This window comes from Corapipo altera, unplaced genomic scaffold (genome assembly GCF_003945725.1).
Source record: "Corapipo altera isolate COAL_440 unplaced genomic scaffold, ASM394572v1 169, whole genome shotgun sequence".
Taxonomy (NCBI): domain Eukaryota; kingdom Metazoa; phylum Chordata; class Aves; order Passeriformes; family Pipridae; genus Corapipo; species Corapipo altera.
The window spans coordinates 2,271,787-2,290,872 of NW_020884946.1; the positions used below are offsets into that span (position 1 = coordinate 2,271,787).

The 19,086-nt window shown below is 42.5% G+C and overlaps 1 protein-coding gene across 1 annotated transcript in view; it reads left to right on the forward strand.

The window, feature by feature from the left end:
* The window catches only part of DDHD1 (DDHD domain containing 1), a 66,163-nt gene that overhangs the window by 23,796 nt on the left and 23,281 nt on the right, over positions 1 to 19,086 (forward strand). The window contains exons 3-6 of the mRNA XM_027662510.1: positions 3,991 to 4,119; positions 5,964 to 6,111; positions 17,578 to 17,684; positions 17,991 to 18,097. Of these exons, the coding sequence (XP_027518311.1) occupies positions 3,991 to 4,119; positions 5,964 to 6,111; positions 17,578 to 17,684; positions 17,991 to 18,097 (491 nt within the window). The remainder of the gene's footprint in view (positions 1 to 3,990; positions 4,120 to 5,963; positions 6,112 to 17,577; positions 17,685 to 17,990; positions 18,098 to 19,086) is intronic.

Sequence of the window (19,086 nt, forward strand, 5' to 3'; positions counted from 1 at the left end):
GAGAAGAGAATCACCCCGTGCTTCGGTCTTGGCAGGTGGATGAAAGCCTCAAGTCCAAAAAACCAGGTACTTAGCTTAAAAGATATTTAATTTTGAACAGTTGGAACAGAGATGCCACGTTCAAGTGTCTGTCTGTCCACACATGATGCTGGAGGTGTCCAGCCCCTCAAACTCTGGAGCTGGGAGGATGTTTGCACGTGCAGGGTGCACTCTCCCAGCTTCTCCACGGGTTTTGTGAGCAGCAAAAATAGTACAGGATTTCTTCTCCTCAGTTGTTCTCCAGTTATTTTGACTCAAGATGAATTTCTGCGGCCTAATTGAAATCAACTTCTTCAAGGCTTTAGGAATATGGATTCTGGATTTTAAGTTTTACTGCTTTGTTTTTCATGTTCAAACTTTTTTGAGGAATTTTTTTTCTCCCTCTGTGTTCATCTGTCCTGCTGAAAACTGGAGGTTTGTGTGATAGTAACCACTGATTTCTTCAGCTGAAAGAAATCCTTTCTTGATCCCTCTCACTTCCCCTGTGCTTCTCTCCTTGTTTTTCTATGGCTTTGGTGCTGTCTTCCACCTCCAATGGTGTTAGGCCTTCCAGGGACTCACACTGTAGGTGTCGTTCTTGGTTGATATTCCTAAAAAATGTTTCATTTATAATTTCTGGCTTCAAAGGAATCAAAAATTTGGTCTCATTTCTATGGACTTGGCCTTCAATCCCAAACTAGAATCATAGGATGGTTTGGGTTGGAATGGACCTTAAGGATCATCTAATTCCAGCCCCCTGCCATGGGCAGGGACACCTTCCACTATCCCAGGTTGCTCCAAGCCCCATCCAACCTGGCCTGGAACACTTCCAGGAATGGGGCAGCCACAGCTTCTCTGGGCAACCTGTGCCAGGGCCTCCCCACCCTCACAGCCAAGAATTCCTACATTACATTTAATCTAAATCTCTCCTCCTTCAGTTTAAAACCCTTCCCCCTTGTCCTATCACTATTTCCCTGTGTAAAAAGTCGCTCCCCCTCTTTCTATAAGCCCCCCTCAGGTACTTGAAGGCTGCTGTAAGATCTCCCCGGAGCCTTTTCTTCTCCAGAAGCATGTGCAGAGTACCTGGAATTTTCTGCACCTGGGGAAGATGCACCTATGGAGATGTCCATGTGAATGCTGTCGCTGTCAGAGAAGTGTCATGTGGAAGCAAAGCTGTGAGAAACCTGGTCCAGAGGGAGATTCCTGTCCCAATGGCTTTATGGGGGACCTTTCATCTTCTCTGTCTGACATCTCAGTGAAGCTCAGCAACATCCCAGCCAGGTGCTGTGGAGACAATCCCCAAATGTAGAATGTGTACTCCTGAGGGACCCAGCAGGCAGAGGAATGAACAGGGAGAGCATTCTCCTGTGCCATTCCCACTGCCTATTCGGAATTCTGCAGCTTGGCTTCCTCAGACATGCCTTGGTGACTTCCTGACATGCTGTGACATCTCTTGGCATGAAAAGCTCCCGGGGTTGTCAGTTTGAACACCTCTGCAGCACGCAGGAGGTTTATAGGAAAGAGAATGTTATTTCCTCATCCTCAGGAAAACTTTTCCCTTCCTCAGGTTCAGTTTCCCTTCGGGTTCAATTTCAAACCAGCCATGGCAGCCCTTGTTATCCCACACCTGTGGGATAGCACAGTTTGCATATTTATTTTATTTTAGGATGTTTGTTTTCAGACTTATGGCAGATCGTCTCCAATGACAGGTTTTCGTGTTCCCTGTCTCACTTTTAACACACCCTGGGGCTGTCAGCAGCAGAAGTTCCTTTTGGTTGAACTCTCAAGTATCTTAATAATCTCTTCACTGTCACATAAACACTGAATAGACTCACACAGAATGGTTTGGGTTGGAAGGAACCATACAGTTCATCTCGTTCCACCCCCTGCCATGGGCAGGGACACCTTCCACTAGACCAGGTTGCTCCAAGCTCCATCCAGCCTGGCCTTGGACACTTCCAGGGATCCAGGGCAGCCACAGCTTCTCTGGGCAACCTGTGCCAGGGCCTCACCACCCTCACAGCCAGGAATTCCTTCCCAATATCCCATCTAACCCTGCCCTCTGGTAGTGGGAAGCCATTCCCCCTTGTCCTGTCCCTCCAGGCCCTTGTCCAAAATCCCTCTTCAGCTCTCTTGGAGTCCCTTTAAGTTACTGGAAAGGGCTCTAAGGTCTCCTTGGAGCCTTCTCCAGGCTGAACACCCCCAGCTCTCTGCTGGTCACACTTCTTGTGATGCAGCCCAGGACACATTGGGCTACAAACACATTCCTGGGTCTTGTTGATCTTCTCATCTGCCAACACCCTCAAGTCCTTTTCTTCAGGGGTCCTCTCAATCCATTCCCTGCCCAGCCTTTTTTTTGTGCTTGGGGTTGCCCTGACCCAGGTGCAGGAGCTTTCACTTGGCTCTGTTGAACTCCATTTGCAGCTCATCAGTTCTTCCATGTCTTGTAGTTGATTTTGATATTCCTTATTCCTTCAATATGCATGTTTAGGAAGAACACCATGTTCTTCCCAAGTGAGAGTAATTAATACAGGGTACAGAAAAGCTACTTCTTCCTATATATTTTTTTTTTTCTTGTAGAGAGGCTGGACTTGATCCTAGGAGGAGTTTGAGGATTACTCCCCCCTAAATTGCTGTTCTTCCATGTTCATGGAGTTCTCACTAGATTACTGCTTGCTCTGGCCACCTTAAGCTGCCATCTCTGCTCTTCACAGCCAGGCTTGTCTCCCTTCCTGTCTTGCTCTGTCAGTGTAAAACAACGATATAATTACAGTTATTTTTAGTGAATCAGATGTTTACCAGGGCTAATCCTCTCCTAATCCCCTTGTTTCTTACAGATTTCATTTAGTTTTTCATCAGTCTGTGTCAAGTCTGTCTGTCTGCCTTGGCAAAGAAACAAAAATTATCACAGGAGAAAGGTCACAGCATCTAGCTGCATGTGGCTGGTTTATGCTGTGGCAGAGTTAGAAAATTCATTTGGGTGATTCAAGTAGGAGACAGGTTAGAGCTCTACTTGCTATGGAAAAAACAAACCCCAAACAGCCCCTCTGGGTGTTTTCCATGACTTTGGACTTTTTAGCAAGACCAATGACAGTTAAATAACAATTTTTTTGGGGCACAGGGCTGTTGCTGTTGTCAGCACACCCCATATTAGATGAGACCTAAGCAGCAGATTTCCAAACTCTGGTGAAATCCGAATTCCTTGTGATACATCTCGGGCACTGCTCTGCCCCTGCAAGCTCCAAGCCTTGGATGATTTTGATTTGCATTAAAACATTCGTGTTGTGCTTAATCCCGACAATCAGGCAGTGTGTCATGAGGTTTGTCCCAGAGCTCAGTCAGTTCCAAATCTGGAAAACACAGAAAAAAAAGAAAAAAGCACACTGGAGCTCTTAGTGGTTTTTGAAAGAACTAAATTCTCTTCTGTGCCAGAAATTGCTCATTCAGAGCCTCACTGGGCTGCGTTTCCAGCTCCTGAATGTTTCTGAACGGAAGAAATGCAGGAGGTTTCTAGTAATGGGGCTTTGAAAGCTTCTGTTAGTGCAGAGCAATCAGACCACAGGATTTCACAGGAGAGAGGACTGAAATTCCACTTTTTTTTTTTTTAAGTGATGAAAGTACCTGGAGCAGCCACCTGGTCCTCACACCCACCTGCAATATTTCAGGATTCATTCCCCTGTCCCTGTTTTTTAAGGGAGTATTTTGGGAATCTGCCATCCCAAAATGAGGGTGGGAGGAGATTGATGTGAGGTGTACTCACAGGTGCTCTCCAAACTGCTGCATGTCCTGGTCAGATTAATCCTAAATGTAAAAATTTCTCAAGGTAAGAAATAATAAGGATTCAGGTATAATGGAGCTCTGTGTTTTAACCTGTGTGTAAATTACTCTTCTCTCTTCTCTCTCTCTGTTTAAAGAAGATTTTTCTTTTGTCCTTTACCCATATAAATGAAATGTTGTTCCTTTTTGCTGCAGCTATTCATAGTCTAAAGTTGAGTCGGAACCACGTGGACTGGCACAGTGTGGATGAAGTGTATCTGTACAGTGATGCAACCACATCCAAAATTGCAAGGACTGTTACACAAAAGTTGGGGTTTTCCAAAGGTAACACTTCTCAGAGTTTGTAAAGAATATTGTAAATACCAGTGTTTTAAGTTTTTTTTTTACTTTAACACTAGAGGAAAGTTTGAAGTTTTAGTATGTGAGTAGCCTGCTTTGGCCATTGCATTTTTTTATTTTATGTGAATATTCAGAGTCCTTAGGCTGTGTACATTATAGTAACTAGGTGTGAATTTTTACTTTTAATTTTATATATAGTATATATTTATTTTATTATATTTTATTTTTAATACATGTTTTATTTTGGATGCAGCATTTAGCATTACATAACAAATACATGAAAATATTACAGTGGCAGAGCAGCAACTACTGTAAAATCAGAACTATTACTGTAGTAATATAATATTACAGCTCCCTTTGCAACCTCAACCACTGTGTACTTGCATATTGTGATGCATTTCTTAAATCCATGATCATACCTTCCCTCTCCCCATCTCCTGCCCTTTTTTTCCATTCCTTAAACAGGCATGTGAACTGAGAGAAGGGGTGAAGCATTTAGAAAAAATTAGAAAAATCGACATTTAGAAAAAATTATTTGCAGTAGGAATAATTTCCAGTAGGAATTCAGGCTCATTTCAGCTCAGAACTCCCAATCATAAAGCCAGGAAGGCTGAGATGGTTGGAAGAGAAGATGGTCCCTCTCAAGGAAAAGGCAGGTTATTGCCAACCTAGAAAATTGGAATTTTTTTCCCTCTGTCACGTCCTGTGCAGGACAGCTGCCAAAACAAGAACATAAACATCTATTTTGTTCCTTGACCTCTGAAGAGGCAAGATCAGGTAATAGGTCTGGCTTTAATCTCCATGCCTCTGTCTTGTAATTAATGCCCTCTTAACCCCCCAGGGCTCTTGGGTGGATACTTAATTAATGTTTGCCAAAAAAATAGTATAATTCAGTGCTTCAGTTCCAGAAGAAACGAAGTAATTTATCCAGAACACGATTTGGAAAGTGTATAATAAATAATAAATCTGTTGTAAACAATTTGGGGGCAGAAATATTAAATAGAAGACTAAACCTGTCTTAGGTGAAAAAAGTCCTTAGTGGTTTTTTGGTGTTTTCCTCCTCCTTAGGAACAAAACTGTTTGTTTCAGTTTTTGAGGCCAGCACTGGTGCCAGGCTCTGGGTCCCCTCCGTGGGTCTGTCACTAGAGGGGGATGGAGACACACAGTGCCAGTGGGTTTATCAATCCATCAGCACAGCAGGGAGAAAATACCCATATTTACCCTGGGTAATTGATTTTTGGTTTGGCCACTGAGCTGGAGAACGAGTGTGCAAATTCTGAGATTGGATCAGCTTGAAGTAAAACAGGTTTTCCCCATCAAAATGAAAAATCGTGAAGGTTTTCAACCAGCTCTTTTGATGGGGGCAGATGGAGTGGTGACACTTAATTACTTACATGGCCTGATAATTTCCATGATTCTTCCATCCGTGGGAGTAAGGTGGAGATAAAAGGAGGTTTAATGATTGAGACACCCAGAAGAAGAGTTTTGTGCTGTAAAAGTGGGTGGACAGTTACACAACTGTTTTCTAATTGTTTTTCTAATTGTTTTTCGAAACATTTCTCAAATTAGTTCTCTGTACAGTGGAAATGGCCTTGTAATTCATTGACTGATACAATAACATCACCTAATTGCTGAAATCTTTCAAGAGTTTAAAAGTGGACGTGTTTAAAAATACGTGATAGCCCTTTAATCTTACAGTTCTGTGTTAGAGAATCTTATTTTCAAAGTGCTTTAACGTGTTGGACTGAGAAAAGCCAAGCTTCTGTCAACAGGTGAGACCTTTGTACCTCACAGAATGTAACTGATGTGGGATAATGTTCTTTCTGCAGCTTCGAGTAGTGGGACAAGGCTACATAGAGGCTATGTAGAAGAAGCCACATTAGAAGACAAGCCACCACAGACTAGTCACATTGTGTTTGTTGTGCATGGTATTGGGCAGAAAATGGACCAAGGAAGGATCATCAAAAACACAGCGATGTGAGTGCTTTGTGATGTTTGAAGTAGCCTGAATGGAAATGACAGCACAGCCTTTGGTTTAAGCCGAACCTTTCCCTGTTTCCTTCTCCTCCTCTCTCCCCTGAGTCGTTAATCTTTATATTGTGGGTGCACTGTTTTCTGTGTTCACTGGGTGGTATGGACTCAGGGAGGGCAGCTGGGAGCAAGAAGAGCAAAGATTTAGTCTGGTTTTATGGCCAATACTTGTGACTTTTAGGGAACTGGCCCATGAGGAGGACATGGCCTCATGTTGCACACAGAGAGGTTCACGTTGAATATCAGGAAGAATTTCTTTATGGAAAGCCTTGTCAGGCACTGGCATGGGCTGCCCAGGGAGGTGGTGGAGTCCCCATCCCTGAAAGTGTTCAGGAAAAGACTGGACGTGGCACTCAGTGCTCTGGGCTGGGTGACATGGTGGGGTTCGGGCACAGGGTGGACTCGATGATCTTGGAGGTATTTTCCCACCTAAACAACTTTCAGTTATTTTGCTGAGCAGGGAGAGGTTTTCATTTGGTCAGAATCAAAGGGAATGTTATTTCTACATCATACCTGGGTGAATTAAGTAGATATCAACTAGGAAGAAAGTAACTGAGCAGAAAAATTTTACTTCAGTAGTAAAGGAAAGTTAATCTCTGAGTGGAACCTCTTGTTGTTCCAGCTGGTTGTCAGAATAGTGAGGAAGCAAAGTCCATACTGGTAAGAGAGGGGAAACAGGGAACTACCAGGAGTGTTGTCATTCCTAACAGGACAGAAGCCCTTCACGCAGTTGGAAGGTGTTTCTGTGACACTGTTCATGGAGTTCTGTGCCAGTTGAAAAGTAAAACATGATTGAAATCTTACCATATCTTTTCAGTTAATGTCTTTTGTGAAAAGTGGTTTGAAAATTGGCTTTTGGTTTGACATCTAACTCAGCTAACTCAGAAAGCCACTTAGGGTGCTGGTGAATGGGAAGAGTAATCCCTGAGATATGGGGAATTATGTTTCCCGGAGAAGCTGTGGCTGCCCCATCCCTGGAAGTGTTCACAGCCAGGTTGGACAGGGCTTGGAGAAACCTGGTCTGGTGGAAGGTGTCCCTGCCCATGGCAGGGGGTTGAAACAGGGTGATCTTTAAGGTCCCTTCCAACCCAAACCATTCTGTGATTCTCTATACCTGAAAGGATGTTTGAATATTAGAAGAAATTGTAAATTGTGGTGACAACATTGTGGGGGACAAGGTGGCATTGAGGAATCCTTCGTTAACTGAAAGAAGAGGCTGAAAAAGTGTTAATTACAGATCTGTATTGCACAGATGGTTCAGTTGTGTGCCCCAAATAGTTCCACGTTCCATCAAAGTTGACAGAAACACTGACAGACCCAGTGACTCCTGTGGAAGTGTGTGTAGAGCTGGGACTGTTTCATGGTAGGAGCTTTGTGAAGCTCCCTTTGAATCCAGGATGGGAATGTAGGTCAGTGCTCATGTGCTCTGTGGTGTGTACCATGGTGTCAGCAGGCTCTCGTGCTCCTGCAGCTCGTTCTGCCACTCCAGTGTCCTCTGGTGCGGCAGAGTAAACTTTCTAATGTCACTTCTGTGTCATTTGTCATCTCAAAGTAACAACCTGCTGCTCCCCACTCCCCTTGTTCTGCCACTTCGCTGCTCTGTTAGTCATGTTATTGAAGAGCAAGCAATCCAAACCAGAGAGAAAACATTTCACAGCCCCTGATTAAAAGTTAGTCATGTAATAATAAAAGTTCAGTTTTTGTAGGATGCAATTACACTGGGAATGAAAATACCCTAAATATAAGTTGCTCCTTTAACAGTGTCGAGAAATAAAACTTCCACCTTGGAATCATTAAGTTTTTCTGCTTTATCTTTTTCCTTGCCCGATTTTTCCATAGATACAGGGGTTATATGGATGGATTAACTTCAGCTCAGGCTGCAGTGCAGAGATGTTCATTCCATAAGTCCTGCTTTAATTGGCAGCCCAGTATATAAAATACTTTCTCAAAAAGGGAGACAAGATTTTATGTGCTTCAGTAAATCTCTCTCATACCCTTAAGAAATATCAGACAGTATTGCATAGCCTTTTAAAATGCTAATTATTGGCATAAATTGTGCATTCTCTACAAAGTCTGCAAATTAGAACATCATTTTAGATTGAAGTCTCTCTTTTTCTTTTTTTTCCTTTTTTTTTTTTTTTTTGTAAATAGCTTAAAACTTACCAGTGAAGAACATCCCATATGTTCTGAGAAGAAATTTTAGAGGAAGCGTCTGCCAAGCTCTCACAAACCATACTAACACTTTCTGTTAGCACCTTCATCCCTGATATATGTGTGCTGTTTGGTTTTGTTGGGGTTTTTTTTACGTTCTTTTACATTAGGGACATCAATCAAATGCTTCCTTTTGAAAAGTAAGATGAACACAGAGAAACATTTTTTGACCGTTCACACTTTGAAGTGGAAACTAAGGAGAAGAGATGTCAGTGGGGTCTTTTTGCTTTTTAAAGGCACATTGTTTAGCAGGAAATTTGTAGTTGCAGACACGTTAAATCTGTGACTCAAGCCACAGGTCTGTCCTTCAGTGTCACTGCTCTTTTCTTCCCTTATCAGTGACTGGGTACCACCAGCACATGTAGAAGGTCTTGTCAGAGCTCAGCATTGTCTGGGGCTGTGTTCAGCTTTTGAGGACTTGAATCTAACTTGGGATATAAAAATCACAGAATCCCTGAATGGTTTGGGTTGGAAGGAACCTTAAAGATCATCCAGTTCCAACCCTCTGCCCTGGGTAGGGACACCTTCCACTATCCCATCCCAGGTTGCTCCAACCTGGCCTTGGACACTTCCAGGGATCCAGGGGCAACCACAGCTTCTTTGGGCAACCTGTACCAGGGCCTCACCACTCTTACAGCCAGGAATTTCTTCCCAATATCTCATCTAACCCTGCCTTCTGGCAGTGGGAAGCCATTCCTCTTGTCCTGCCCCTCCATCCCTTCTCCAAAATCCCTCTCCATCTCTTTTGGAGTCCCTTTAAGTACTGGATGGTCCATGTGGTGCTCGGGTGAATCAACCACCATGACACCCTGCGATTTTTGGAAATGGTGCTTGGAGGGACTCTGGGATTTCCAAAAGGGAATACTTGTTCAGGTGCCTTTCATTTCTGCCATCCACAAAAAAATCTCTTGTCCATTTTATCTTTGCATTGTACATTTACTGTTGTTTCTTTTGGGCTTCATTCTGCTCTGGGATGAAACTTCTGTGTTTCTTCCAAGCTGTGTGAGCACAACAGTTCATACACAGCACAAGAACGTGGTCTCACCAGAACAAGGAGTTGTAAAAGAAATAAAAACAAAGTGCAAAAATACACTTTATAACCCAGACATGGAACACTCTGTAACCCAGGCCAGTGAGAGACACCCACCCAGAGCTCATTTGACAGGTTCTGTCCTCAGGTTACCGCCTTGAGAAGAACCTGGTGCAGCTCACATGATGCTTCTGCATCATTAAGCAGATCCTGTTGGTTACAGAGGTGAAAACAGAACTCTTGTCCAGGGTAATTTAAAATTGTCTGCGCTAATTTCATTAAGGAATGGAGCTCAATCTCCTCATTAATGTGGTTGGGTGCTGTGGTTGCAGAGTATCCTGGAAGTAGGTAAATGGAAAAGATGGACTTTTATCGATGGTTGGGTGAACAGTTCTGGGGTAGATGTGACATAATTTTGTTTCTTCACTGTGTAGTTAAACACATTTATTATCTAAATGTAGCACAGCAGCTGCTGCAACAAGCTGCTCCTGTCAGCACCAATATTAACTGGGAACGCATCTGGGAAGAGACAGTCCCTCTTCCCGGCTAGAACAGTGATTCAGCTGCCCCAGCATGAACAGAATAATGTGCTGTGAGCTGCTTTGGTAGCCTAGAGATGGTTATTTATGGAGAAGATAGTATAATCTGTATTTCTCTGTAATATAAACCAAGATATTATGGCACAATGTACTTAGTTGGTGGGGGGTTTATTTGCCATCAGGTGCAGAATTTTGGCATTACCAGGTTTATGATAAAGTAGATGTTAGATTTAAAATAAATAATTTTGGCATATCTTTTTATTTTACTATATGCACTTTCATGTTATTATTTGGAATATATTTTTCACTGAAACCTCACCTCTGATTTTGTTGAACTTGTGCTTCTAGATTGGGAGGGGGAGATGTCATTACACATGTTGAATGTAATTTAGAATTACAGAACGGTTTAGGTTGGAATGGACCTTAAAGTTCATCTAATTCCAGCCCTGTGCAGTGGACAGGGACACCTTCCACCAGCCCAGCTTGCTCCAAACCCTGTCCCACCTGGCCTGGAACACTTTCAGGGATCCAGGGGCAGCCACAACTTCTCTGGGCAACCTGTACCAGGGACTCACCACCCTCACGGGGAAGCATTCCTTCCCAGTATCCCATTTTTCCCTACCCACTGTCAGTTTGAATCCACTTCACCTTCTCCTGTCACTCCAAGCCCTTGGAGTCTCTCTCCATCTTTCCTGTAGGCCCCTTTAGGTCCTGGAAGGCCACAATTAGGTCATCCCAAAGTCTTTTCTTCTCCAGGCTGAACAAGCCCAGTTCTCTCAACCTTTCCTCATAGCAGAGCTGCTCCATCCCTTTAATCAACTTGGTGGCCTCCTCTGGGCATTTAAGAAATGTTTACTATCCATGTTTCCAACCTCCTTAACAAAATCCTGTTGTTTTACCTGGCTTAGGTAAAGGTCAGACCTTTTACCTGACTTGGGTAGAGCTCAGACATTTAGACTGACTCTGAATTTCATCATCTCCTGTGCTCGAGGGATGAATGAAGTAACTCTTCTGTATTTTTCCATAACTGCTGTTATGTTGTGTCACTTCTGGGCTGCTCTCACCCTAAAATTGGTCTCTGTCTGCCTCTGTCTGGATCTCCTCTTTGGATTCAAAAATTCCATTTGTCTGTGATGCTGTTTGTAGCACCAAAAAAATGCTGCCTGCATAAGCAACACCATCTTGGTGTAATCACCAATTATGTTTTTATTGCAAGTCCCATTAGAAAACATTTTAATTGTGGATTATCATTATGATAATTACCTCAGAATAGCTATTTTGGTACATTTCCATTGCTGTGCAGGTCCTTACAGAGCCTCTCAGAGGTCTTTCAGTGCATTGATATATGCTGCTGGAATCTTAAATGAAGATTTCCTGTAATTTTTTTTTTCTATAATTTTCAGCTTTTCAAATACTTGGTAGTTTTATGTTCCATTTAAGTGCTTGCATTGCATTAAATACATATCACATGCTTGTTTTTCATCCTTCGGTGCTGGTATTAATTCTGAATTAATTATCCAAAAAATTGGCTTACAGGTTTCAACTTGAGCTTGTCTTGCATGAGAAGTTCAGCCCAAGAGGTAAAAGGTGATAGTTAGGGCATGAAATACTTCTGTAACAGCTTGTTTTGTGTATATTTATTCTCTAACATATGGCTGCATGTTGGACACAAGCTTTAACAGCCTGCTTAGGACTTGGGATGTCTCCCCAGGTCTGTTCTCATTCCCACCCTCACCCCACTCCTTGTTTTTTCCCTGGTGCTTCCCTTTGCCTGCCCACATCACCACAACTCTCTGCTCCCATTGTGAAGTGGATCACTGCAATGGGTCCAAAAATGTGGAACTCCACCTGGAAGATGGGAGTGAGTGGGAAATGCCAGCGGGGACAGGGAATGCCTACTCTGCCTTATGCCAAAGGCAGCATCTCCTTGCAGGGCAAGCTTTCCTGCCCTTTGGAAAGCAGTGCTTGGAGGGAGGCACTGGAAGCACCTGGGTCTCCCAGGCTTGTCTCAGGATCCTGTGATCAACCAACTAAGCAGCTTGAGTTCCTTTGATCATGCAAAATCCTGTTACTCTTCAAAAGGATGAAGTGTGAGTCACGCTGGTGCTTACTTTGTTTGCATCCTAGAATTTCCATCTTTCCTCTGAAGTAAAATGAGTCTGTGTGTGTCAGAGCAGTGTTTTTCCTGAGTCTGCTCTGAGAGCAGCTGAATCCCTGAAGAACAGTGGCAGAACATGACTTGTGTCTTGCAGTTGCTCTTTGAAATCCGACTTGAGTTGGCATTTCTGCAGTGCAGCTCAGATTTGGAAAACAGACGCCCTTTCATTTCCTCTGGCTGGAGCAGATCTCAATTTTTATTACTCATGCCGGCTACTCTCACTTCAACTTACCAAATTTAGCTCAAACCGGCCCTGAGTTTCCTCAATAACTCGTGGTATTATTTCCTCAAAGAGGCGATGAGGGCTTCCCCTCCATTTGAGGGAACTCCAGGGTGGTGAAAGCAGTTGGGGAATAATTTAGAACATGATTTACCAGTGGTGTGACCAAAATCCAGGAATAGATCCACGTGGTTTTACAAGAAGTAATGAGAGTTTAGGACTTTTTTTCTGAGAACATCCCATTGCCCTGTCTCTTAGAATTAGGGTGACAGGATAAGGGGTAATGACTTTAAACTAACAAGGGCAGGTTTAGATGAGATATTGGGATGAAATTCCTCACTCTGATGGGGATGGTGAGGCACTGGAACTGAGGAACAGCTTACCCAGAGAAGCTGTGGCTGCCCCTGGATCCCTGGAAGTGTTCCAGGCCAGGTTGGATGGGGCTTGGAGCAACCTGGGATAGTGGAAGGTGTCCCTGCCCATGGCAGGGGGTGGAACAAGATGATTTTTAAGGTCCCTTCCAACCCAACCCATTCTGGGATTCTATGAAATCAGGAGTTCAGAGTAAGAGGTTGGCTGCTGTGCTGCTTTTTAAATAAAAGACCATTCCCTTTTTCTTGGCTATGGATCATCTGATGGAAGAGTGTCTGCAAAGATATCTTGGGAATAAATGAGTAACTTCTTCAAGCCTTCAGGCTTTTTGCTCTGTTACCAGCTATCAACATCATTTTATGAAATTTGTGAACTAACATGGTTTGTAACTCTCCAGTTTTTTTAATGTAGAATTTGTGAATGCCACACGAGTGAAACCAGTAGCATGAGATTAAAAAACCCATGGCAATAATCCTAAATATGTTAACATATCCCTGGAATGTACTCACTTAAGCAAGGATGAATAGCTGTGAAAATAGGGATTTGTTATTTATTATTTTAATCAGAGAAAGGCAACCAAGCACATTTTATTTATGGTGAATCCTAAAGGATCTATTTTCAGGCCATTACTTCTCGCCTGGAAAATAGCAATATGTCAAAATTCTTTCTAAGGTATGTGTTGCATCTGTGCCTGAGTGACTTTTTTCTTTAAAAAACTCATAAATTATAGTTATTTCTGTGTGTTTCAATGTATAGATTTAAATAATTGTTACTCTGAGGTCTGTATTTCAACATCCATTTGTATCGGAAAGGAGTGGAATTCTCTGCCTGTTTAGATGAGGATTTGTTACTTCACTTGGTGTTAATTTAGCAGGGGAGTAGAGGGATTTGCCATCTAATAAAATAGCACAAAATATTTATTTTTGAAAGCCAGAAGAAGAAAAAAAATTATAAAAACAACTTTATAGCAGAATAGATAAGCAAGTGTATAGCAGATCTGTGTACTGGGGGTTTGCCTGTGAGTGTAGCCACATTGCCTGGAAATTAAACCACAGTTTTCTTTAGAATTTTATCAAACTGTTGATCAGAATCAGTGGGGGATGGGATGTGGTGTGGTGCCACTGGCTGTAAATGGGATGTGTTGCTCTGGGAATTGTTCCTGTGAGCAGGAGATTGATGTGACATTGCCACTGTAAAATAATGAAAGAGAGGATAGCTGCACCTATGACAGTGTTTGTTTGGGAACATCGGACTGGATTGGCTCTGAAACTGTAGTGGAAAGCATAAAAATTAAATGTTTTAGTAGCTACAGAGTTTGTAATCAAACAAACTTGAGTCAGTGGTGTGTGGTATTACCCAGTGTGTCCGATGGGAGGGCCCTGCTCAAAACACCAGGAAATGGAATTGCTGCTTGATTTGATGTCAGTGAGGGGGCAGGTAACAAAAATTGGTTGAAACAAAGCTTTTGTGCACTTCTACCAGACTGGATTTTGCAAGGCATAAGGAAGAGCCACACAGAGTTGGGTTTTGGTTTTCTCATGGACCAAGTGCTTGTGTTTGGCTGTGGTCATTCAGGCAGAAGAGAAGGCTCTGAGGAGACCTTGGAGCCCCTTCCAGCACCTAAAGAGGCTCCAAGAGAGCTGGAGAGGGACTTGGGACAAGGACCTGGAGTGACAGGGCAAGGGAGAATGGCTTCCCACTGCCAGAGGCAGGGATAGGTGGGATATTGGGAAGGGATTCTTGTGTGTGAGGGTGATGAGGCCCTGGCACAGGTTTCCCAGAGAAGCTGTGGCTGCCCCTGGATCCCTAGAAGTGTTCCAGGCCAGGTTGGACAGGGCTTGGAGCAACGTGGTCTAGTGGAAGGTGTTCCTGCCCATGACAGGGGGTGGAACTGGATGATCTTTAAGGTTCCTTCCAACCCAAGCCATCCTGGTATTCTGTAAGTTTGGGACTATTCTCCCAAAGGCTGGATCATGCCCAGACAACCTCTCCCAACATGAGGGGAAACCTCTCGATCTGAGTAAAATTAGTTTTTACATTTCACAAGATTTTGGATGACACAAAGCTGGCACAGCTTTTAGGAGCACAAACTTGAAGCTTTTCCCAAAAGCTTTGGCAGAATAGCAAGGCTGCACTATTTTCTCCAAATCCCTGTATTTGGCTTTAAAAAGAAGACTTCTAGTTAAAAAAAAATCCCCTGTGTCAGTTTGTCTGTGAGTAGCTTCAATAAGACCTGGACCCTTTTGAACAGAAGGAAACCCTGTTGGTTGAATTTGAAGATGGAGATGTCTAATAGCTGTTCCTCCATAATATTTCCAGCTGCCACTGATATGTACATAGTTTGGATGGCTTTTTCCTGTGCTATTAGGACCAGGTTATTTACCCTTTCCTTCAGTTGAAGTAATTATTTCTGTGTAGAATTCTGTGCTTTATTCATACAGTATTTCTATTCTTTCACTGCTTTTAAGTCAAGCAGCTTTAGTTTGCTGTTTGGCTAATTTCCTGCTAAATTTAGCTGGTTCTGAACTCAGGGTGTCGTGGTTTAACCCCAGCCTGGATCTAAGCAGTACAAAGCCACTTGCTCACTCTCCCCCCACCCCAGTAGGATGGGGAGCAGAGTTGGAAAAAGGTAAAACCTTTTAATAATTATTAATTCTTTAATAATTATTAAAATAATGAAATCATTATTAACTATTTAATAATTGTTATTATTCTGAAGAAGAAATAATAATAATAATAATAATAGGGGAACAAAAACCCTGTTGGAATAACTCTGGGTCAACTGTCCTGGCCTTGTTTCCCCCCCAGCTTCTTGTGCAGCTCCTCGCTGGCAGAGCATGAGACACTTAAAAGTCCTTGACTCAGGGTAAGCACAGCCAAAACAACCAAAATATCAGTGTGTTATCAACACTGTGCTCATCCTAGATCCAAAACACAGCACTGTACCAGCTACCAGGAGGAAAATGAACTCTATGCTTCCTTCACTCAGAGAAACTTAAGCTGACTAGGCAATACTAAGGAATTGTTGGCATTTCCAAAGAATAGGTGTGTTTCTCTTTTTGGTTACTCAGGGAACGCCAGGAATGTTAATGTATTCACTGAATTTTTATCTTCTTGATAATCTAGAAATTTCCTGGACTGAAGTTGGACTCTCACATAAGTGTCCTCAGAGGCCTGTTGTGTGTGGGGGTGGCAGGGAGGGCTCAGGTCAACTCAGGCCTTAAATCAACCCTGATTTAAGCAGATCCTCTTGCTGATTTATCTTTTTTTTTCCCTTATGATGGAGAGGACTTTCTGCTTTATTTAAACCTTTGCCGTCTCGCTGGATGAGAATCCAGGAGATTAGGAGTGCAATCACACCAGGCTTTAAAAATAGAGATGCTGAGCAGTTGTATTTCTTGGCTGTTTGGTCAGGCCATCAGTAACTGCTTTGGAAGAAAGGATGTAAAGGATGCTACTTCCCTCTTCCCCCCTTTTTTCTCCCCTTGCCCCCTTTTTTCTCCCCTTCTCCCCATTTTTTCCCCTTCTCCCTTTTTTCTTCTCTTCTCCCTTTTTTGCCCTTTTTCCTTTTCTTTCCCCCTTTTTTCCCTTTCTTCCATTTTTATCCCTTCCCCCTTCTTTTTTTCCCCTTCTCCTTTTCCACCTTCCCCCTTCTTTTTTTCCCTTTTCCCTCTTCTCTTTCCCCTTCCCCCTTTTTCCCCTTCCTTCATCAGAAAGTGTCAGTTACAGAAAAGTGTCTTCAAAATGTGGTACACTATTGGTCTGCTTTTTTAGTAGTATAACAGGCTTTTCTTTTTCCTGGAAAAAAATGTGATAAAGAAGAAGAAATAATTGTCTTTGTAGAAAATGTTTATTTCAAGGCAGTAATTTTCATACACCCTCCTGGCTCATCCTCCTCCTTTTCAAGGGGGCTGGAAACCCAGCACTGCTGCCCCTTGGTTTTATTTAGAGTGTTGTGCTCATCCTCAAAAATGCTTATACCATTGGGAGCCAAAATTCATGTCAAGGAGATAAAGGAAAATATAACACTTTCAGTTTGGTGGCTGAATGATATTGATAGAATGCATGGATATTTAATATCTTGGTTTTCATTTTGTGCTGATGGATCTTTCACACAACACAAGTAAAGTCACATTTTTACAAGAATATAACATACTATTATTCCCCTTTTCCCTCAAACAGCAGAAAGGGTCAGATATGGTTTGGGGTTTAGGTGTTTTAATTTTTTTTCATCCCTTGAGAAAGGTGCATCAATGTTCGTGTTCAGATAGGCTGTAGAAATGAAAAGTCTTTTCAAAGCCTCTCCATCTGGCACTGCAAGTTAAAACACTAGTAAGAGACCTTATTTCTCACCCTCTGAGCTCTCAAGCCTCACAATTCAGTATGTAAAATTAAAATAAGATTCTCACATTCCAAGCCATGTTTTTAATAGTTTTCTTTGTGTTTAAAGGCACTGAACAGTCTTCCTTACATACTGGTTAAATGGTTGATTTCAGTGGGTTCTAGATTTTGGGGCAGTGGTGAAATTCTTAATTTTCTATTTTCCAATTTTCTAATTCTTTTCTGATTTTCTAATTCTTATTTTCTGAGTTTTAATTTTCACATTCTACCCCAAACCTGCCAGGATTGAGAGGTATCTTTGAACTGAATTTAAGTGGCTTATGCTAAGCCCATAGTCTGATAAATTTAAACTCTTTTGAGCATGTAATATACAGAATTTTTCATTCTGTGAGAGTTTAAGAAGTACTTCAGGGAATCACCTACATAGTAGGGATTGAAAAGCAGCACTGCAGGAAACGTGTTGTTGCTGGATGCATTGGTTTATTTGCTAAAAACACCAACAGCAATCTTTACAGGAACATTTTCCTTTCTGTTTTTATAGGATGCGAGATACTGCCAGAAAAGTGGAAGAAAAGTATTTTTCCAACCTTGCAACACATGTGGAATTCCTCCCAGTGGAATGGAGATCCAAACTGACCCTCGATGGAGGTACTTTGCTTGGTTCTCTTGCTGTTGCCGGTAGCTGCAGTCTGCAAAATCCTCCTCAGAATTTTCAGCCTTTGTTCTCTGCCTGTGGCTTGCTTGGATTTTTCTTTGGTTTTGTTTGCACATCCCATCCCTGGGAGTGTTCCAGGCCAGGTTTGGAGCAACCTGCTCTAGCGGAAGGTGTCCGGGCTCATGGCAGGGAGATGGAACCAAATGGGCTTTAAGGTCCCTCCCAACCCAAACCAGCCTGTGATTCCATTTTATCGTTCTCCTGTATGTAAGTTAAGTCTCCTTTTTTTTTTTTTCCAGACACTGTGGACTCCATTACTCCAGATAAAGTCCGAGGTTTGCGGGATATGCTGAACAGCAGCGCCATGGATATCATGTACTACACGAGTCCTCTGTACAGGGATGAAGTAAGTGTGTAAAGCCTGGCTTTATGTAAGTTTTACTAGAGCAGGGCTTGGAGGCTGGGCTTGGGAATGTCAGCACAGTTTCCTTCTGAGAAACCCTGATGTGAAGGATATTAACACTTTGTAGGAGCATAATGGTCACCCACAGTAGTCAAATACAGAGTTTTGAAAGTGGTGGGAGTAGAGAAGCCAGAAAAGGGTGCAGTGTAATTTATTTAGAGCAGAAATGTGTGTCTAAAACGGTTCTGTACCAACATCTTGGAAATAGAAAGGATTCCCACTGTGTTTTCAATTTCTGCGTATTTAGAGCAATGGGAGTCCACAGAGCTGAGATTCTTCTTACCCCTCACAAAATCCTTGGACATTTGTCATTTCCTTTTTGTGAGATGGGATGGCAGCAATTACTCAGTTTATTAGGGGACTGTTTGTTTTTTATTTATCCAGTTTATTCTGGATGCTCCCATCTTGCCTTGCCACATCTCTGTAGGAACGTGTGTACTCTAGTCTGTGCAGCTGTAAAGTGACCCCGTGAATCAGAGGGGAAAAGCCTCAAATAAATGATAGTAGCCTTTAATAATGATAACCCTTGAATAAATGATAATAAAATATAATAAATAAATAAATGAAGTAGCCTGTAAAACATGCACAGTGCATCACCCCAGTAGCATCCCTCGTGTATCACACTTACTGGAAAACCCCTGTGGGCCTCTTTTAGGATTAATTTCTGTAGGAATTGTAGGTTTTTTCTGTATTGGCTGCATTATATATGGAATAGTTAATCTTTTGACAATCTTGGTGCCCTGAGCATGGTTAGACTGGGGCAGGGTGAGATTTCAAAGCTTACAAGGTGTTTTGATGCTACTTTTCAGTAAAATTAGGTGTGTTTAAGTCCTTTAGACTGTCAATTTTAAAACTGAAAGCTGTGCCTCTCTTCCTGCTCATTAATGCAGAGTTCATTGATCAGGGTTCTCCCCTGTGTCTCAGGTTTCTCT